This window comes from Lathyrus oleraceus, chromosome 4 (assembly GCF_024323335.1).
Source record: "Lathyrus oleraceus cultivar Zhongwan6 chromosome 4, CAAS_Psat_ZW6_1.0, whole genome shotgun sequence".
NCBI lineage: Eukaryota > Viridiplantae > Streptophyta > Magnoliopsida > Fabales > Fabaceae > Lathyrus > Lathyrus oleraceus.
In genome coordinates, this window is record NC_066582.1 from 37,103,679 (window position 1) to 37,123,338 (window position 19,660).

The 19,660-nt window shown below is 32.8% G+C and overlaps 4 protein-coding genes across 5 annotated transcripts; 2 read left to right on the plus strand and 2 right to left on the minus strand.

Moving 5' to 3' along the window:
* Positions 1-207: 207 nt before the first annotated feature.
* LOC127138677 (12-oxophytodienoate reductase 3) lies at positions 208-2,342 on the plus strand. The gene is made up of 5 exons (XM_051065174.1): positions 208-467; positions 559-699; positions 846-976; positions 1,113-1,295; positions 1,462-2,342. The coding sequence occupies exons 1-5, from the start codon at positions 394-396 to the stop codon at positions 2,115-2,117; spliced, it is 1,185 nt and encodes a 394-aa protein (XP_050921131.1). The 5' UTR covers positions 208-393; the 3' UTR covers positions 2,118-2,342.
* A 2,961-nt stretch (positions 2,343-5,303) lies between these two features.
* LOC127138678 (O-fucosyltransferase 35) lies at positions 5,304-10,346 on the minus strand. 2 transcript variants are annotated; one of them, XM_051065175.1, is made up of 9 exons: positions 9,765-10,346; positions 8,496-8,639; positions 8,298-8,370; positions 8,132-8,202; positions 7,962-8,050; positions 7,606-7,738; positions 6,644-6,876; positions 6,048-6,524; positions 5,304-5,908 (listed from the first exon to the last, which is right to left on the minus strand). In XM_051065175.1, exons 1-9 carry the CDS (start codon positions 10,236-10,238, stop codon positions 5,686-5,688), a joined length of 1,917 nt encoding a protein of 638 aa, XP_050921132.1. In that variant the 5' UTR covers positions 10,239-10,346; the 3' UTR covers positions 5,304-5,685. The 2 variants fall into 2 exon arrangements, with proteins under 2 accessions (XP_050921132.1, XP_050921133.1); XM_051065176.1 differs by having other exon boundaries at positions 8,496-8,568; positions 9,765-9,974.
* Positions 10,347-15,621: 5,275 nt separating this feature from the next.
* On the plus strand, positions 15,622-17,996 carry LOC127135873 (uncharacterized). Its single transcript, XM_051062501.1, has 6 exons — positions 15,622-16,458; positions 16,539-16,972; positions 17,055-17,216; positions 17,303-17,378; positions 17,480-17,635; positions 17,771-17,996. The coding sequence occupies exons 1-6, from the start codon at positions 15,622-15,624 to the stop codon at positions 17,870-17,872; spliced, it is 1,767 nt and encodes a 588-aa protein (XP_050918458.1). The 3' UTR covers positions 17,873-17,996.
* A 293-nt stretch (positions 17,997-18,289) lies between these two features.
* On the minus strand, positions 18,290-19,279 carry LOC127135138 (F-box protein CPR1). The gene has a single exon (XM_051061935.1). The coding sequence runs from the start codon at positions 19,166-19,168 to the stop codon at positions 18,428-18,430; it is 741 nt and encodes a 246-aa protein (XP_050917892.1). The 5' UTR covers positions 19,169-19,279; the 3' UTR covers positions 18,290-18,427.
* Between the last annotated feature and the right edge of the window lie 381 nt (positions 19,280-19,660).

Below are 19,660 nucleotides of genomic sequence, written 5' to 3' on the forward strand. Positions count from 1 at the left end.
CTCATAAAAATGTCTCATTTGTATTTTTTATGTTTTAAAATAAATATTCTTTTAAATATCAATACAATATTTTTTATTTTTTTCATTAATATACATTTATTTATTAACTTTCATTTTTAATAAATAATAGTATTGATTTTATTATTAAAATTTGGGATGGAGGGTATAACTTGCAATTACATTGACCAATGATTTTTTTTTGTATTTACCACCCACCGTCCAAATCTCAAATCACGTTTCATCACAAGTCTCTAACATTAAATCACGTGTTTAAACCCACCCATTCAAACCATGAAAAGAAGAAAAAAAAGTACATATTCTAAGTTAACACTTTCTCAACATCTTCAATTGTCTTCATCATAATTCAGCAAGTTTAGAAGACGAAATTCATCCATGGCTGATAATTCAACTTCAACAACAACCCTCTTTTCTCCTTACAAGATTGCAAACTTCAACTTATCTCATAGGTACTCAACACTTTTTCATCTTTCAACGTTTCTTAGATTAGTAGTAGCTTGGTAATGTTTTGATTAATGATGAATTTGCGAGGTGATGCAGAGTAGTGTTGGCTCCGATGACAAGATGCAGAGCCTTCAATGAAACTCCAAACGATGCTCTTGCTGAATATTATCGTCAAAGATCAAGTTCAGAGGGACTTCTCATCACTGAAGGAACCAGCATCTCTCCCTCCGCTCCCGGGTACTTATTTTATATATATGTAGTGGTGTCTGTGTCCTATGATTTTTAGATTATCGGTGTCATGTCAGAGTGAGTGTCTGTATCGTATCGCTGTGTCCGTTCAGATTCCGTATTTTTTAGATGAGGATTATTTTGGTTTGTTGCAGGTTTCCCCATGTACCTGGAATATATTCAGAGGAGCAAGTTGAGGCATGGAGAAATGTTGTGGAGGCTGTTCATGCCAAAGGCGGCATTATCTTCTGTCAGCTATGGCATGTTGGCCGAGCTTCTCATTCCGGTAACATCTTTCACTATCCTAAATGCATCACAATTTCGTTCTTCATGAACTGGATTTAGAATTTAGTAGTATTTGTTGTTTGTTGGATTTACTTGTTTTGCAATTATTTTCACTGATTGGTTATGTTGGGAGGCAGTGTATCAGCCTGGTGGTGCTGCGCCCGTTTCGTCCACGGCCAAACCCTTTTCGAAGAGGTGGACAATTCTCAAGCCAGATGGCTCCTTTGGCCCGTACTCAGATCCTCGCGCACTTACCACTTCTGAGATACTAGAAATCGTTGAACATTATCGCCAGTCAGCTATTAATGCAGTTCGAGCAGGTTCTATATATGTTTACTTCTCTTCGATGAACCCGTTTAGCTTATTGATTTATGATTGTGAGTTGTTCAATAATGAAATTGATCCGTACCCGTGCAGATGCAGCACGGGTATGGATTAATTTCATGTTTCCGTGCTTTTAAAGATGAAATATGCATATGAATACAGGTTTTGATGGAATTGAAATTCACGGGGCACACGGTTATCTGATAGACCAATTCTTGAAAGACGGGATCAATGATCGAACAGATAAGTATGGCGGATCACTTGAGAATCGATGCAGATTCTTAATTCAGGTGGTTCGAGCCGTTGTTTCTGCTATAGGAGCAGAAAGAGTTGGTGTAAGAATTTCACCAGCAATTGATCATCTTGATGCTACTGATTCTGATCCACTCGGATTAGGCTTAGCAGTGATTGAAAGACTAAACAGTCTCCAGAAAGAGCTTGGTAGAAAACTCGCATATCTCCATGTCACTCAACCTCGATACACAGCTTATGGCAAAACTGAGCATGGTAGTAAAAAAGACCAAGACGGAGTTCATTTGACAAGGAAACTGAGAATAGCTTATGATGGAACATTCATGTGCAGTGGCGGATTCAATAGGAAGTTAGGAATGGAAGCTGTAGCCCGAGGCGACGCGGATTTGATATCGTTTGGTCGTCTTTTCATCTCTAATCCAGATTTGGTCTTAAGGTTTAAGCTTAATGCACCTCTAAATAAGTATAACAGGAAGACATTTTACACGCAGGATCCTGTTAGAGGTTACACAGATTATCCTTTTCTCAGCAAAGGAAGCGGGACGGAGCTAAATGCGCGTCTGTGATTGTTCTTTTTGCTTTATCATTTTGAGTTTGTTACATGAACAATTAGAGTCTCAAAATCTTAAGTAAATGGTGTTATTATGAATGCAATCTCACCTATGATGGATACTAAATATGTACTGTATAATTTGTACCTAGGTGAAATTATAGCTATAGAAATTAAGAATAATTACAGTAAAATTTTGACAGGACGATCCAAATTAGATTGCAGATTCTGGTCCTTTCTGTATTAGTTTGGTTTAATTGGAGGGAATTTTCAGAACCATGATTTTAAGAGTATAATTCTAATCTTTCATAAAAGCTACCTTCAGCAGTGCATTTCCTTGTCATATAAAGCAAACCACACACTGCCTTGTCATAAATTAATGACAAATGTTAGTTTGGGATCAATTTTTTAAAAGTCAATTATGTTGTCTTTTGATTGTTATGTATATATATTCTAATATACATATAAATTGTATAAAAAGTAAGAGAAAAATAAATATTGGAAACTCAGTGGTTGTGGTTAGAGGGATGAAACTTTCTAAATTGTATTATTGGACAAAAGTTTTGGTGGTAAGAGAGACACTGTGAATGCTATCGATATGGAAGTGTTTTTGTGGCAATGAAAATTTAGTCAAATCAGTGAAAAAGTGTTCTCATTATATGGTTGGTAAATAAGCTAGAGTGTCCTTCAAAAGATATTCTCTTTTAAGAAAGTCAAAGTTATTTTAATTGATACATTTTTTATGTTTGCGGTCGTTAAATGTAAAATTATTTAGTGGTGCATTTTATTTTATTATCTTTTTGATAATTGTTTCGAGAAACTGAGTAAATACCTTGGAGACAAAATACCAAGTGCGGGAGAAGTTTAAAGAATTCTATGTTTTGCTTGAGAGGCAGACAAACGATAAACTAAAATGTGCTCGTTCTGGCAATGGTGGTGAGTATTGTGGACTTTTTTATGTCTATTGCAAGTAGCATGGTATTGCACATGAAAAGACTCCTCCTAAAATTCCTCTGATGAATGGTTTATCAGTGAGGATAAATCAAACAGAAAGTGAGGTGTATGCTCTATGAAGTTAAGTTGCCTAATCATTATTAGGATTATGCACTTTATACGGTGGTGCATGTTCTTAATCTTACTCCTACTGTTGTTTTGAATAGTGACATTTGAAATAAAATTTGGTTTGAAAAGAATGTCAAGCATGATCATATGGGGTTTTTTTGACTATAAGGCATTTGTGCATATCCCAAAGAATGAAAGATCTAAGTCGGATACAAAGTCAAAACAACGTATCTTTATTGGCTATGAGTAAGATGAGTTTGGTTACAGGTTATATGATCCTGTAGAGAAAAAGCTTATCAAAAGTCGCGATGTTTTGAATCAAAATTCGAGGTGTTACAACATGGTATGAGAGCATATCTCTCCCAGCACGATGTGGTTCGGGGACGAAGCAAACGGAAGTTGGTGGACATGTAACACCCGAGACCGACGAAGGCGGAGAGTGATTGGCGGTGCACAAGACATGTAACTCTATTATTGAAGCAAAGAGATCCAATAGCTTATGTCTTTTTCCTGTTTGTGACAGAGAGGCTTAGTGGCTTAGTTACAAGTAGGGTGAAAAAAACCATTGGATCATCTTGCTTTAAATCCCTTTGCAGGTTAATCTTTTGAACAAAGGCAAGATACATATAAATCGAGTGTTTCCCTTGGTTCTGAGATAGATTAGGATTTTTTCTTGTTGGTTTTTTTATTTATATCCACCAGAAGGAGTGTATCATCCGCATACTAAAGATGAAATACCACCGAATTAGACACTAAAGATGAGATACCTATGAATTGATCTTTAGTTGTCCAGATATTTTTCCTTCTCTATTCTATTTGATTTGTTGTTCGGATTGGAGTTTTTTTCTTGTTGATTTTTTATTTACATTCTCCATAGTCCTCGAAAAATTTCTTGTGCTTTAAAATTATTTGTATTTTATAAATTTTCACCTTTCATATTAATATATATTATTTTGCCATTAAAAAAATCATTCAAAAGTATTTTAGGTGATACTCAAACTTATAAAGCTGATATAAATAATACTAATAATGATTTTTAAAAAATTATAAATAACCTATTATTATTATTATTATTATTATTATTATTATTATTATTATTATTATTATTATTATTATTATTATTATTATTATATATTATTATTATTATTATTATTATTATTATTATTATTATTATTATTATTATATATTATTATTATTATTATTATTATTATTATATTATTATTATTATTATTATTATTATTATTATTATTATTATTATTATTATTATTATTATTATTATTATTATTATTATTATTATTATTATTATTATTATTATTATTATTATTATTATTATTATTATTATTATTATTATTATTATTATTATTATTATTATTATTATTATTATTATTATTATTATTATTATTATTATTATTATTATTATTATTATTATTATTATTATATTATTATTATTATTATTATTATTATTATTATTATTATTATTATTATTATTATTATTATTATTATATTATTATTATTATTATTATTATTATTATTATTATTATTATTATTATTATTATTATTATTATTATTATTATTATTTATTATTATTATTATTATTATTATTATTATTATTATTATTATTATTATTATTATTATTATTATTATTATTATTATTATTATTATTATTATTATTATTATTATTATTATTATATTATTATTATTATTATTATTATTTTATATTATTATTATTATTATTATTATTATTATTATTATTTATTATTATTATTATTATTATTATTTATTATATTATTATTATTATTATTATTATTATTATTATTATTATTATTATTATTATTATTATTATTATTATTATTATTATATTATTATTATTATTATTATTATTATTATTATTATTATATTATTATATTATTATTATTATTATTATTATTATTATTATTATTATATTATTATTATTATTATTATTATTATTATTATTATTATTATTATTATTATTATTATTATTATTATTATTATTATTATTATTATTATTATTATTATTATTATTATTATTATTATTATTATTATTATTATTATATTATTATTATTATTATTATTATTATTATTATTATTATTATTATTATTATATAATTACAGAAGCAAAGAAACTTGAAATAATTCTTTTCATATATTATTTAGTACAACAAGAATACAGCTTATTCAGACCCAACCCTTTTTCTTGAAACTAATACAAGTATTGAATAAAATAATGACAAAGAAAAAATATTAAAAAGTGTGGTTAGAATGAGGTTTGCTTAATAAGGTATATTGCATGTATTGACAGTAGTATACTTTGGCCAGCCCAAACTTGATCCTTTAAAACTGCATCTGGGTAGTTTAGTTTCTTACCAAATCATGGCCACTTGTAATCTTATCCAACCATCCAAACAATATATGGCAATGGCATCAGATAATCCAGCCTTTGGACAATCATCACATTGCCATCTCCAGAAGAAAGATTGTCGAACGCGATATGATTGCAACTCTTATAAGGCACCGAGACCGAGTATCTGCTCTTTTCTTGTTTCACAAATACATCCTGGCAGAGGATTTGCGTAAAAGCTTTCCTCCAGCTTTGGGAATTCTCCCGGCTCTCTTAGATATGGAGCACCGATAGAGTCTTTATGAAGTTTTTTTACTTTGGAGCTGAACTTTTTCCAGGAAATGTTTCCTTCGTCCAACTGATCGACAAGTTTAACAAAATTCATCCTGTGTAAACCATTGAAATCACAATCAGTTTATATACCGAGAATGAACAAAAAAGAGTTTCACAATGAATTGAAATTGCGTGTATCGTGAAACCAGCAGAGTAGAAGCGATATAGAAGATATAGAGGATGAATTATTACTTGTCAGGATTGATTGTCTTCTTGAAATTTTCAAACCGCCTATGACCTTGTACAGCTTTCGCCATATTTCCATCGTAAGTGTAAAGAAATATGTCACTTTGAAGGGCAACAACATAGTCAATACCGGCTAACATGTTTTGGTGATTCTTGAAATGATTCAACTCTTCTTCGGAAGACAGGGAAGAATGAGAGAAAATATTGGGGAAATCATCCTCGAGATATTTCATACTTCCTTTTCCATATGCTTCTCCAGCTACAAGGTAAATCCTGGTGTGTGATGGAAAATCAAGTGCTCTAAGTAGTAGGGAGGTTTCTCTCGGAGTTAACGGACAACCTCCAAGCAACCTCCTTTCAGTCCCATTAATCTCTTTTTCCTTCCAGTGACCGACTTCATATCGCATCTGTCTCAGTTCTTCACCTTCTTCGGAAGTCAAATTATGACTGCAGCCGGTAAACGCAAGCATATCCTTCTCATATCTGTCAAAGACGAGAATAGAATAAGGTGATTAGAAGTGGAAAGTTACTTAAAATACTTGTTACTCTCATTATAAATCCATATAGATTCAATTGTATTACAAATTGCAATTGCAACTTGCCTTAAATGAAGGGCAAGATAAGGATTTCCATTCTGCTGCATTCTAGATACCAATTTGTTTCCGAATTCTTCAACTGGAGCTGAATATCTCAATGCTCTGTAATTTACACGACATCTTAGTTTCTGTATGGATCTTGGAATGCCGTTGTTAGCAAGCCGGGAATCAGTATGAGTGAAATAGATCACTTTGTGCTGCTTTAAGAGGGGAAGTACTTCGGTCTTGTAATAAGGAACCTGTGAATAAGCATTATGTACATTCATTGACTGTAATCTGAAGAATTGTTAAAAGGGGATGCAATTATATGATGTGCAGAATATTTTGGCATTAACATAAGGCGACTAAATGAACTAATGTGACAAATTGTCAAGATCTCGATCTAGGTCTTAAAATTTTAGATTATACGATCTCACTAATCCCAACGATCCATATGTAAAATCATGTACTGCAGTAAGATCACTGCAAGTAATGGGTCAACTTTGTCCCTAATGTCTAACATATGTTTTCTACGGAAAATGGTAATAAAGTATAAAACACAATCTTACATGTCTAAAGAATATGACAGAGGGTCATTTCCTCATAACACACTTGCCTACCAAAATATTATGTAAAAAAAACACCTCAAATATATAGTATTATTTTTTGTTTCATTAGGATCTTGCGATTTTTGTTACGGTCATATGTTTTACGATCTTGTCACCCCCTTTCGATCTTACAAAAAAAAATTGGGTAGTAGGATCTTTCGATCTTAGTTACGTTTTTATGTTTTATGATCTTTCTACCTTCTTCCGATCTTATGCAAGATCTCGATCTTGACAACTATAAAACCATTATATGATAGTGATACTTTTGTTTTCTTAACAACTAACTGGTTACCTAAAGATGAGATGGATGGATGGCTGACCTCAACAAGAATGTGGTAAACCACTAATCAAGCATATTTTGAGTATATAAGTTATGTTTACCTTAGACCAAGATATTGGAGTTTTAGAGAAAGGCTGAATTCCGGTATAAGCTTGTGGTAATGTCTCAACTATATGGATATCATCCTTCAGTGTATCAATAAAATGCTTCCAGTCAAACAAATCCTTAAAGCCACTGCAAATATATTGAAACAAAAGTCATATACATGCTACAAGAAGTTATGTACTATGCCATGCTTTGAACAAGTCTATCACTAAAAATCTTATGTCAACTAATGTGGATAATCGGTCGGCTGAAACTGAATGAATTTCATGCTTGCAGAAAACGTTAACTAATAAGAGATCCAAAATCCAATTTTCCAAATCTAAAGTAGATGGTAAAATAGTTGTAAACCAACCTCTGATCAGCCCAGTACGAGGTATGATCAAGAGAAGGAAGAACGAGTGTTGCCTTCATAATCCTAGCAACAGCAACCATATCACATATCTGCAATCAAAATATATTTAGACATTAGATTATGCATTTTGGCTTCTTTTTAACATAGCATTAGAAATCAACACAGCATACCCCAAATCTCATCTGATTCAGGCCACCGTTAGCATTTACAAGAATATATCCATTGGTCTTAGCATCTAGCTCTGTCAAAGAATATATTGAAAATGAGAGGAGGGAAATTATGGAGTAATCAACTGCATAACAGGAAAAGGAGTAAACTTCATACAAGTTCTCATACTTTTATGATTTTTAGACAGATCAATACATTGCGTGAAGTTTTCACTGTTGGGTTTAGACCAGACATCCGATTCCTGAATGAAATGAAAAACAAACTTTGATTAATGAAAAGGCAAATATATTTCTGAATATAGGCATGTATTGAGAACCAAACAACATTACGTCCACAAACTCGAGATATAGATTTGAGTTTTCTCACTTTAGCAGTCTGGCTTCCTACTCCTCTTGTTTCTACCGTCTTCAGAGTTCGTTCAACATCTCCTTCTTGACTCCTATATGCATAACCAACAGATCTTTGGTCCATTAGATTCAGATTATCTATACCATTGGAGTCAGATAGTTCCTGATAAAAAGGTAAAATGATTTACTTAGTAGGTTAAGAGATGCAAACACCCCTTTCCAATCCCCAAACAAAAGAAAGTAATACGGAAACCAAATGCAAATAGTTGTCAAATTACATAATCATCGATCTAATTCTTAATCAACTCCAACTCCCTGCCGTTGGGTATTTTTCACAATTTGGTGTAATATGATTGTCTTTGGTAAACATCAATACATAAAGATCGAGAAACAAAACCTCTTGATTGAATTGTCCACCATATTAAAGTTGGTAAAGTTGCTATCAGCTAAAAATTACAGGTTGAGACGTAGTAATAGTTGTCAATCCATCTACTTCTTAATCCACCCCAGCTCACTACTACCATATGGGATTTTTCACATTTTGATGCAATAAGGCGGCTGTTTTATGTAAACATCAGCAGCACATAAGAAATTTCGTAGTTGATCCAACTGATAGAGATTCAATAAAGTTTTACATTGACTGTCGACTGCCTAAAACAACTCTCTCTTTTTATCCGGGCTAGGGACTGGCTATGCATAGCAAAGCTATAGGCCGGTAGCAGCGCATAAGAAAATGAAAACAAAAAGGCTTGATCAAGTTCTTCACTCCATAATAGTTCATAAAGGTGGCTACGGTACAGCATACAAATGATACAATATACTGCAAGAGATGAGAAATTTAAGTAATTCCTACATTGCTCCAAACAACCTAGTTGATTGCATAAAAGCATATACTAAAAAATGTTACAAATTAAAAGCTTAGCACTAGCACTGGCATTGGTTCTAGCATGTTGACTCACAGATTAATAACTGGATAATAAATTTTACATTTCTCAAATTAAGACATGGAAAATTTTCTAAGTTCAAAATAGAAAAGATTGTTTATTCAGAATACCCAAAAATCCAAAACAAGAAAACAGCAACCAGATGACAAAAATCAAATAAAATTTATAAAAATAGATCCACAGAAAGCATGATGTTATGGTGGATAAAGGTTCCACTTTGGTCAAACTTCCACACACTAATTACAAAACTTAACTTTCCTAAAAGATTAAATTAAGTTATATTAAATTAAATATTTCCAAAACCTAATTAACACTTGGCAGTGTAAGATAAGATTCAAACAAACCTGATGAGATTGAGCTTTTTCAATGGCAGATCCAAGCCAACCAGTAGCACAAATCTTAACAACCCCCATAAACAAACAAACCCCACAAAAAACCAAGAACATCCAATGCCCAATCTTTTTCCTTTCCCTAAACCCCAAATCCGCAGCAATAGATTCAAGCGGCCTCTTAAGAAAACCCTTAACAACTCCACCATGAACTCTCTGCGAAACATAATTCTGATGATTATGATGATGATGATGATGACCGCCGTGTTTCCTCTCCAAAACCGCCTCCGAAACTTCCTCCGATCTCGGAGAATTAGAATTAATCTGAAGCTCAACCTCATTATGTGTAGTGAGAGAACCACCGCTGACGGCGGTGGTATTGGTATTATTCCGTTTGAAAGAGTGAGCACGGCGAGTCATCGGACCGGAGAAACGCGGACTGTTGACTCGCTGAGAAACGCCATCGGAATTGGATTCGAATGTAGACATTAGTTTTACAGAATAGATACAGATGCAGAAGAATACTACTTTTTTTTATCTTGTTACTGTACTTGTAGTATTCTTCTACTATTTTTCTATTTCTCTCTTGAAGTCAATGATTTTCTTCTATTGTATCATGTATATATAACTTTCAATCAAATTTGATATAATAATTTAAAAAATTAAAAATTAAATATAATTATAATTATCAGTGTCAATTTTAAATATCAATATTGACATAAACATATATTTTTTCAGTTTCCTATTGATTTCTTCTTTTAATTTTGATTATAATGATGAGCGGTGTTAAAGGTAAGAATTTATGAGAGCTTTGATTAGCTGGCGAAGTTGTAAAATTTTGAGTCAAAAAAGACGACGCTGTAAAATTAGAGTCCGCGTTATCTGGTGTTGGTTTATAGTAATTCAGTTGATTGGATAAACGAGTCAACTTTATCGACCGTTGGTTTATACTCCTTTGGAGGTTATATAAGGTTTTGGATATTTCATACGGTTTATGAATTTAAGAAAGATAGTTTATTTTTGGATGATATTTATTATTAATATTAGAAAGAGAAATTTAAATAATAGAAAGAAAATAGAATAATGAATGGTAGTACGATGAAAGATTAATCATTAGTATTCTATTAAAATTATAAGATGGAGGTAGTAATACTTGGAAATGAGAATAAAGTCCGGTCATAATATATTTTAAAGTTTATTAAATATATCTAAATTAAATATGACTTAAATAGTTTATTTTTTTTAAATGTTAAACTTTTTTATTATTTTTAGAGTTAAAATTCACAGGAAAAAAGATTTTCATGCAAATGTTAATTTTAAGGATGAATACAAAAAAAAATTTAACTGTTATTTTAAAATATATATATATAATGATGAAAACAAAAATTCGCTAATTTACAAGGACGATTTAATTATTTAAGTCATTTAATATTATTTCGGATTAGTTAAAAATTCATTAAGGCACACTCAATTACAATGATCCAATCAAAGCAATGTGGAAGGCTAGTGAACAAGTAAAACCTCGTTAAAAAGATTTTACATTTGATATGAGTTGCAAATCCACTATCCACCATCAAATTTGATTACACGACTCTCCGCAACGCATGTCTGATCATACAGAGACAATTTTAATTGTATACATTACATAAGTCTTGCCACAGGTTATAACAAGGATAATCTCAATCTCATTCTTGTAAGTTACACATATATGACTTCATTGACTTTAGTGTTAGAGTGTCAACCTTGCAGATTCACCGCACTAGAATGACTCATTCATTACATATCATTGATCTCTCGTTCTGTGACCAGAACAATTTAATGCTATATGTGAAAATCAACGTCTAATTCTCAGGAATTTCTAAATAGATTGATAAAAAATTACATGTGTGCATGTTACCCCATGCAAGGGCAGGGGTAATCAAGTGTCTTAGTAGGTTTATAACAACATATAAAGGTTATGGTTTGCCCACAATGGCGAGAAGGTCTATGTTGTGGTTTTACAATGGATTTAGAGGTCTTGCTCACGTGAGGTGGGAGACCTTGTTATGCAAGTGTGTTGCTTTAGGTGTTATGTGTGTCAGTTAGAGATTTATCATTTCTCATGTTAGATGAGAAGTATTTATATAAGCATTTCAGCCTAGGGTTTCTTGGAAAGGAGAATCACCCATCCAGTTAATGGTAAGCCATTGAATCCCTATTTTCTAGGAGGACGTGGTCCAACTACTAACCCTGACTTCTCTTTGACCAAAAGATATTTTTCCCAAGTTTTCCCATAACTAGACGAGTGTAGGATACTTGGGGGCGATATGATACCTCTTGGAGGGAAACACATGGTTGTCTCCTTTCCTGGGGGCTCCCAAGGTCTCACCCTTGTTAGGGCCTTTACAAATATAACATTACACAATCCCTTAAGCACAATGATTTTTTATGAAGGGCAAGGTGTTTTTTAGACTATAGAGCGTTGAAGTATCCCGAAGCCTTAAGTTTCTTGGTGATATGTTTGACGAACCATTCCGATTAGGCTTTTACGTCCTTAGGTTGAGCTACGTTGAGCCTGACTGATGAGACTATGAGTCCCTCAGGTAAGGCGTTGAATCTCTCGGGCAGGACTTCAATCAAGCCCTTAAACAAGACTTTAGACTAAGTCTCTTAGGCTAGACTTCGGTCGCGCCCCCTGGACGAGATATATATGTTTAGACCCCTCCCAAGGAACATCTAAGCCCCTCAGGCGAGGAGTTAGATAACATGTTAGATTGGAACCATTAGTCCCACAGTAAAAGTTACATTAAGCTTGTCCGAGAAAACAATGAGTCCTTCAGACGAGGCGTTGAACCTCTTGGGTAGGACTTTTATCATGCCTTCATACAAGACCCTAAACTAAGTCTCTTATGCTAGACTTCCATCGCATCCCCTGGGCGAGATATATGTTTGTGCCCCGTCCGAGGAAACTCTAAGTCTTCTCAACATATACTCTAGGAAAGACTAGCTAACTAAGTCATAAGCCTTCTCAAAATCCATTTTAAACACAAAACACTCTCATTTAGACACTTTAGCCAGGTCTAAAACTTCATTCAGAGTATGGGTGGTGAACATGTATCCCGCCCAATTTAGACTTGTCCTACAAAAGTCTGCAAAAAATAGGGTGAGGCGGGACATGCATATTTGAGGATGCAGATCTAAAATTTTGGTTTGTCCTGCAAAAAAAATAAGGATGAGATGGGGAGGGTCCGTAAGCACTTAACCTTTTAAGCCTAAAAATGAACGAAAAATTATGTTAATGCTCGCTTCTGTAAAAGACCGCAAAAAAACAAGGTGGGCGAGCTGTTACCTTGGATTTTTCGACCTGACTATAAATGGCAAGTAAGAATAAGTGTGCCATGACGAAAGCTATTAAACATGTTGAAACGATGTGTGTGGCAGGTGTGGTCAAAGCATCTGAAGGTCGATGAGCGTTGGTAGCATCTGTGGACTTAGTGAAAAAGTCAAATACTCTAAGTTGGTTATTTGGTTTGATTGAAAGAGCGGCAATTGGATTAGAACATGTGGTTACTCGAAATCACGTGGAGACTCGTCGAAGATAACGGCTGCATGGAAGTAAAACGTGTCGTGATTTGTTTGGTCGACCGTTTGTATGTGGTTATTTTAGATTAGTATGTAAGAGGACACATGTTTACATTATAGGGGTTCACAATTGTATTCATATTTCTACATACTCAAAGTATCTACGTAATTGAGAAACAAGTGAAGAAAATGTACGTATACGTTCCATATTTATAAATTCCAAGCACTTTCACATTCAAGCCTTTTTCTGCATTCATTTACATTTCGATCATTTATCATTTTATCTTCATTTTTACATTTCGATTTCAGTTATCTTTGTCTTCAAAATCTTTTACATTCCAAGTCTTGTCAAAATTTCACATTATTATCTTCACATTGTGTTTTCGATTTCAATCATAACATGGTGTTCAAAGGTTTAAATTCACACAAATATATTCTAGGAGATTTTCGAGTTTGATCCCTTAAGTATTAATAGAAACTTATTTTGCTTACCAAATTTACTAGTAAACACGGGTACATTAAAGGGTGCGAGTCTAAAACCTCGACATGTCCTAAAAAAATGTGCGGACAAAACAGGCATGTCGGGACCTTCTTGCCACCCCTAATTCATAGCAACCACTCCATCCACCAAATGCTTCCCCTCGACAAAGGTCGATTACTTTGGGGAAATCAACTTCCCCATAAATCGTGACTTCGTAGCCGCTAATACCTTCACCATTAAACTCATACAAGGAACCAAGAAGAGAAATAGGTCTAAAATCTCTCAACTTTAACGAAGACTCGACCTTCGGGATAAGAGAGACGAAAAAAGACGCCAGAATCTTAGCCAACACAACATTCTAAAAGAAATAGTCAAACATCACATACAACTCTCCCTTGACTAACCCCCAAAATTTCTTAAAGAAAGAGAAATTAAAACCATCAGGGTCCAGACTCTTAGAACCATTCATCTTAACAACCATTACATCCACTTCTGAATGCAAAAACATAGAAGAAAGAGACTATGCATCGACTAAAGAGAGACATGGGAGAGATACCCTCTCTAGGTTTGGCTTAGAAGCCTCAGAGTAATAAAATTTCTCCTTGAAGTGATGTAATTTCAGGTGATTATACTCTTTTGGTGAAGTATTTCAGTTCTCTTTAAGATATTGATCGTTGGTGAATACAATGTAAAAATTATTCGAGTGACTTAGATTTTAATGAAACATACTCTTTATAATGGAGCATGATAGTTCTTTTGAACTATAATTGTTGGTGAAGATAATGTGAAAATATGAATGTGGTTTATCTTCAAGTGAAGTAAACTTTTTATGATGGAATATGTTATTTCTTTGAACTCACCTTGTCAATGATGCAATGAAATAGAATGCATGATTTTCAATCAAACTGAATATTATTGATGTTAATTAAAAGGATACATGATGAAGAAATCTCACATTACTTAATATTGTCTCACATGAGTAACCATGACCACCACCCATGAACTGGTCTTTCAGTCCTCAACAAAATTCCATTAATTTATTTTTAAATTGGAGTAGTTTGAAATTTTAGACTACCACCTTCATGTATTGTGTTCAACAAACTTGAACTCCTTAAAAAAAATCAAATATCAGGTGTTCCTCATCGCAAATTCTTTCTACTATATTAATTTTTCTTGTTTGATAGACACTTTCACATACACTCATGCACAAGAGAGTTTCTGATCACCAATTTTCAATTCAAATCAATTTAAAATTGAAGGATTGATCATAAATAAAAACAAGGGTACATCAACATAACTACTTGAATTTTGAAGCAATACGAACTAGAAAAAGTTTATGATTATTCAACTATCTTATAATTCAGGGCAACTATTTATTCGATTAATATCTATACATTAACAATGTAAAATTTTTACATATATATTCAATCAAATTATCTCAAATAGATATTTATTGAGATAATTTTAAATATAATCTAAACAGGGATTAATATTCATACATTCATTCACTATGTCAAATAGATATTTATTATGATATTTTTTAAATTAACATAAATATTAATTAAGAAATATTTATTGAGATATTTTTATAATAATCTAAAAAGAAGTAGTATCATTGAGTGATTTGATGAGATGAATATAAATGCATATAATAAAAAAAATTATAAAATACTTAAGAAGTTTCTGTTATAAGCAACCTTTTTTCTTTCTTTTTTGCTACGATTCCAAATTCTCAAGCTAGTTTGTAGCAAAATCCTTTATATTATTCTTTCTTTCCTCAACAAAACCACTGAATATTTTAACGTTCTAGTCTTTGATCAATCAATCAGAATGGACCAAGAACAAGAACATGAACAACCATCTTCTTCTTCTTCTGCTTTTCGCAAGAGAATACTTGAACATGATGATGATACTGATGCGTATCATCTCGGTCTTTTGCCTCCAGAAGCTTATGATACTTCCAAACGCATCAAAACGTACGATTTCTTAGCCACTTTCGACCAACCAAAGCGCGAAACCATTGTTATCTCTAACAGTGATGGTGAAGAAGTTCAAGATGACAGTGAAAGTGATGATGATGAGAGAAGCAATGCCGCGCGGACTCTCGCATTATTTCCTAGAAACCAGCAAGAGGAGCGTCACAAGAATATCGCAAGGAGATATGCAGCACGCATTCACAATGCTTCTGAGAATAAAAACAACGATGTTGTGATTGTGAGCAGTGCGGATGATAAAATCAATGATGCTGATGTGGAAGATGAAGTTGATGATGATTCTCCAACTCCATTCTCTGAAGCAATCAAAGCTATTCAAGAACGCGCCGAGAGAAACCAGAAAAGAGGGATTGTTGAAGAACCTCCTGTATGGATTTCAAAAAGGAATGAAAAGGATTCAGTTAGAAGAAGGTCGTGTGTTCCGTCATTGCAAGAACTTTCTCTTAACATTCTTGCTCAGCATTCTGATGCAGTTGTTTCGCTCGACTGTGTCAACGACGACTTCAGACAAAGGCTTAGTAATCTGCTGTGTGATTCAAGAAAAATGAACTGTTACTTTCTTGAACTACTTCTTATTGGTGTTCCGACTCAAATTCGGCTTAAAGACTGTTCCTGGTTGACAGAAGAAGAATTTACTAATTATTTTCAAACACTCGACACTTCCGAATTAGAGGTACGTTCATTAATTTTGCTACAATTCAACATGTTTCTTTCCTATTTGAATTTGTGTTTATACGTTTATTTTTCGAATAGGTGCTACAACTTGACAAATGTGGAAGAATTGTGACTGAACATACATTGCCTGCTACATTGGCAAAGTCACCAAACTCCTTGTCTAAATTAACCATTCTATCGCTCACTGGTGCATGTCGTCTTACGAATGAAGGATTGCGGTTACTAATTTCGTCAGCAACAGAACTTAGATCCATAAACCTAAGCCAATGTTCCCTTCTCACTTGGGATAGTCTTGACATTTTGGCTGATTCATTTGGATCAGTTTTGAAAGAGTTGCGTATTGATGATTGCATACTCATTGATGTTGCGTGTATTTTACCAGCCTTGAAGCGATTCAAACAATTACAAGTGTTGTCACTAGCTGGTGTTCCAACTGTTTCTGATAAATTTATCAAGAGTTATTTCATCGCGTGTGGTTACAATATTAAGGATCTTGTTTTAAAGGACTGCGTGTAAGACAGTTTATTAGTAAGATTCGTTATTCTTGTATGCTAAAAGGACTGTGTAAGTACATTTATATTTCTTCTTGTGCAGAAATTTGACAGATGCGTCGATGAGAGTCATTTCTAAACATTGTCCTGGTTTGCGCGTGCTTGATATTATGAACTTGGGAAAATTGACAGATTTATCTATTGGTTATCTTGCGAATAGTTGTCGCGGATTGCGTACATTGAAGCTATGCCGCAATCCATTCAGGTGGAATTTTTGTACTTTTTGATGTATTGCTTTTGCTATCCTAAACTCCTTTTGCTTAATAATAATTTAACTTTTTCCCGTTATAGCGATGAAGCAATTTCGGTATTTTTGGAGTTAGCTGGCAAAACCTTGGAAGAACTTTCACTTAATAGCATTAAAAAGGTAATGCATTACACATTTTCTTACCTAATATCTCTTTCTGCTAAGTTAAATTTTGATTTGATTAAATTTTTGAGTGTCTGTCACATTTTGGTTTAATCCAGGTTGGCCTATTGACAGCCTCATCACTTGCAAAGAATGGCCAAAATTTGCATACCTTGGATCTATCATGGTGTCGAAATCTGTCTGACAACGAGCTCGGTTTAATTGTCGATAGCTGCTTGTCACTGAGGTCACTTAAGCTTTTCGGATGCTCGCAGGTATATAACTCTCTCAAAGGTATTTTTAGCAATCAATTTTACGTAGTCATGAAGAATATATAAACATGATTTCATCGAGTCTTTAGCTGTTTTGTTAGGGGAAGATTTTGAATGTTATGTACTTTTCTTTTGCAGTTAACAGATATGTTTTTCAAAGGACACTCAAACATAGGGACTCGGATCATTGGGCTAAAGTTGAGTCTTTTATTTCAGCAATTTGAATCGATCACGCTGTGATATAAATTAGAACTAGATACAGAAATAAAATATATAGATGGTGATATTTGGCATAACTTGTTGGTAGTAGGCTGTTCTATGAAGAGATGTGAAAATGACTCTTTTGTCAGTTTTCGACTTTTGTTTCAGTGATATGTTTATAGACCGTAGTCGAGTTGTAACAGGAAAAGATGACCTTTTTCCTTTCTGGAAACATTCAGACAAATAGTTTGAAATTAGTTCTTTTTTCTGGTTTGAAACACAGAGAGAACAACCGCCAAAATTATTACCGTCCACCGAAATTAGAGAACAAAACCTTCTATTTCATTCAAATACATATCTATTTATGATCAAATATTTAAGGAATTGCTTTGAGTCAGAGTCATATAGTTGTGATCTTCTTGATCAACATGCATAAACTCATTGGAATAATTTACTTTTAAGTAGTAACAAAAACATATATTAGAATAAAATCCAGCTACATCCATTTAGGATCAACCTGCCTTGTTAAATTATGAACTATGCTTTAGTTCAATATAAATAGCAAGAAAATAATGAATTCAAACCTCATTCTTCTTAATCTGGCTTGTTGTCACCATCACCGGGGAGTAAAAGCAGAGAATCTATATACATAGTCACTTTGGATCTAAGATCAAGAGGAAGAACAAGAGTCATAGTCCAAGACGTTTTCACTTTGTACTCTTTCATCACCCATATTTCAAAGGTATCATTTCTATAATTCTTAGTATATATGCTGAGAAATTCTCCATATACCCACAAACCACCCCATTGCAAAGGATTCCCATAGGAATCATGTGGCAGATGCATATATGAAAGTTTCCTTTCCATTAAATCAAATGAAACAATAACATGTAAATGTAAATCATAACGATAAGCCAACCAATGAATAGCTCCGTTATAGAGACACCCGCGTTTAGGCCCATACGCGAAGATATAACAGAAGTGAGGAGCCTCAACTTCTTTCCATGTATTAGATTTCAATGAGAAGTACTCCAAGTGTAATTGAGTATCATCTGAATCATGATAAGACATTGAAACAACCAAATAATCATCAGTTGAATGGTCATACCCAAAACCGTAGAAAAAAGTTGCATCTATATTAGAACCAAAAGGAGAAAAAGGTATTTGTTTGTGAAGTCCAGTGGATGGATTCCATAGGTAGATATTTAAGGAACGGCAGAAAAGTATGAAGCCTCTACATGACCCTTTAATTTCAAAATCTGTAAAATACTCTGGAAGGTTGAGTGAAACAGAAGCACTGTCATCTGTAAAATGACCCTTTAGCTTGGCACGCATCTAACGACGCCGCAATGTACTTGGCCTCACAAGAAGAGAGTACTACAACCGGTTCCTTTTTCGAACACCAAGAGATTGGTGTACTACCAAACATAAAGATGTACCCCGTCGTCGATTTTCGGTCATCTTTATCTCCGCATCAATTAGAATCGGTGTTGTAACAACCCAATTTTAGTAATTATTTCTTATATTATTACTATTATTATATTTTATTTTATTTATTTGGAGTGTTAAGTAATTGATTGGTTGTTAGGTAGTATAATAATTGATTTGGTGTGTTAATTAATTATTTAGTTGATATGAGATATAATTGAATAATTGATTATATTAATTAACTTGGTGTGTATATTGTGTTGGTTTAATTTATTTGAATTAAATAGAGATATTATAATACTAGGTATTATTGGGCCTAATAATTAAATTAGAGGTATCATTCTTTAAGCCCAAATATAATACTAGGATATAAGAGGTGAGGAGAGAGAGGAGTAAGAT

What these genes read in the sequence shown, in the direction of transcription:
- LOC127135873 (XM_051062501.1), top strand. Translation starts at nt 15,622, where the DNA reads ATGGACCAAGAACAAGAACATGAACAACCATCTTCTTCTTCTTCTGCT. An exon ending in CTTGTTTTAAAGGACTGCGT is followed by an intron (nt 16,973 to 17,054) that starts GTAAGACAGTTT and finishes CTTCTTGTGCAG; the next exon opens with AAATTTGACAGATGCGTCGA. An exon ending in CTATGCCGCAATCCATTCAG is followed by an intron (nt 17,217 to 17,302) that starts GTGGAATTTTTG and finishes TTCCCGTTATAG; the next exon opens with CGATGAAGCAATTTCGGTAT.
- LOC127138678 (XM_051065175.1), bottom strand. Translation starts at nt 10,238, where the DNA reads ATGTCTACATTCGAATCCAATTCCGATGGCGTTTCTCAGCGAGTCAAC. An exon ending in TCGTACTGGGCTGATCAGAG is followed by an intron (nt 7,739 to 7,961) that starts GTTGGTTTACAA and finishes ATATATTTGCAG; the next exon opens with TGGCTTTAAGGATTTGTTTG. An exon ending in CTCCAATATCTTGGTCTAAG is followed by an intron (nt 6,877 to 7,605) that starts GTAAACATAACT and finishes GCTTATTCACAG; the next exon opens with GTTCCTTATTACAAGACCGA.
- LOC127135138 (XM_051061935.1), bottom strand. Translation starts at nt 19,168, where the DNA reads ATGCGTGCCAAGCTAAAGGGTCATTTTACAGATGACAGTGCTTCTGTT.
- LOC127138677 (XM_051065174.1), top strand. Translation starts at nt 394, where the DNA reads ATGGCTGATAATTCAACTTCAACAACAACCCTCTTTTCTCCTTACAAG. An exon ending in AACTTCAACTTATCTCATAG is followed by an intron (nt 468 to 558) that starts GTACTCAACACT and finishes GAGGTGATGCAG; the next exon opens with AGTAGTGTTGGCTCCGATGA. An exon ending in TGGCCGAGCTTCTCATTCCG is followed by an intron (nt 977 to 1,112) that starts GTAACATCTTTC and finishes GTTGGGAGGCAG; the next exon opens with TGTATCAGCCTGGTGGTGCT.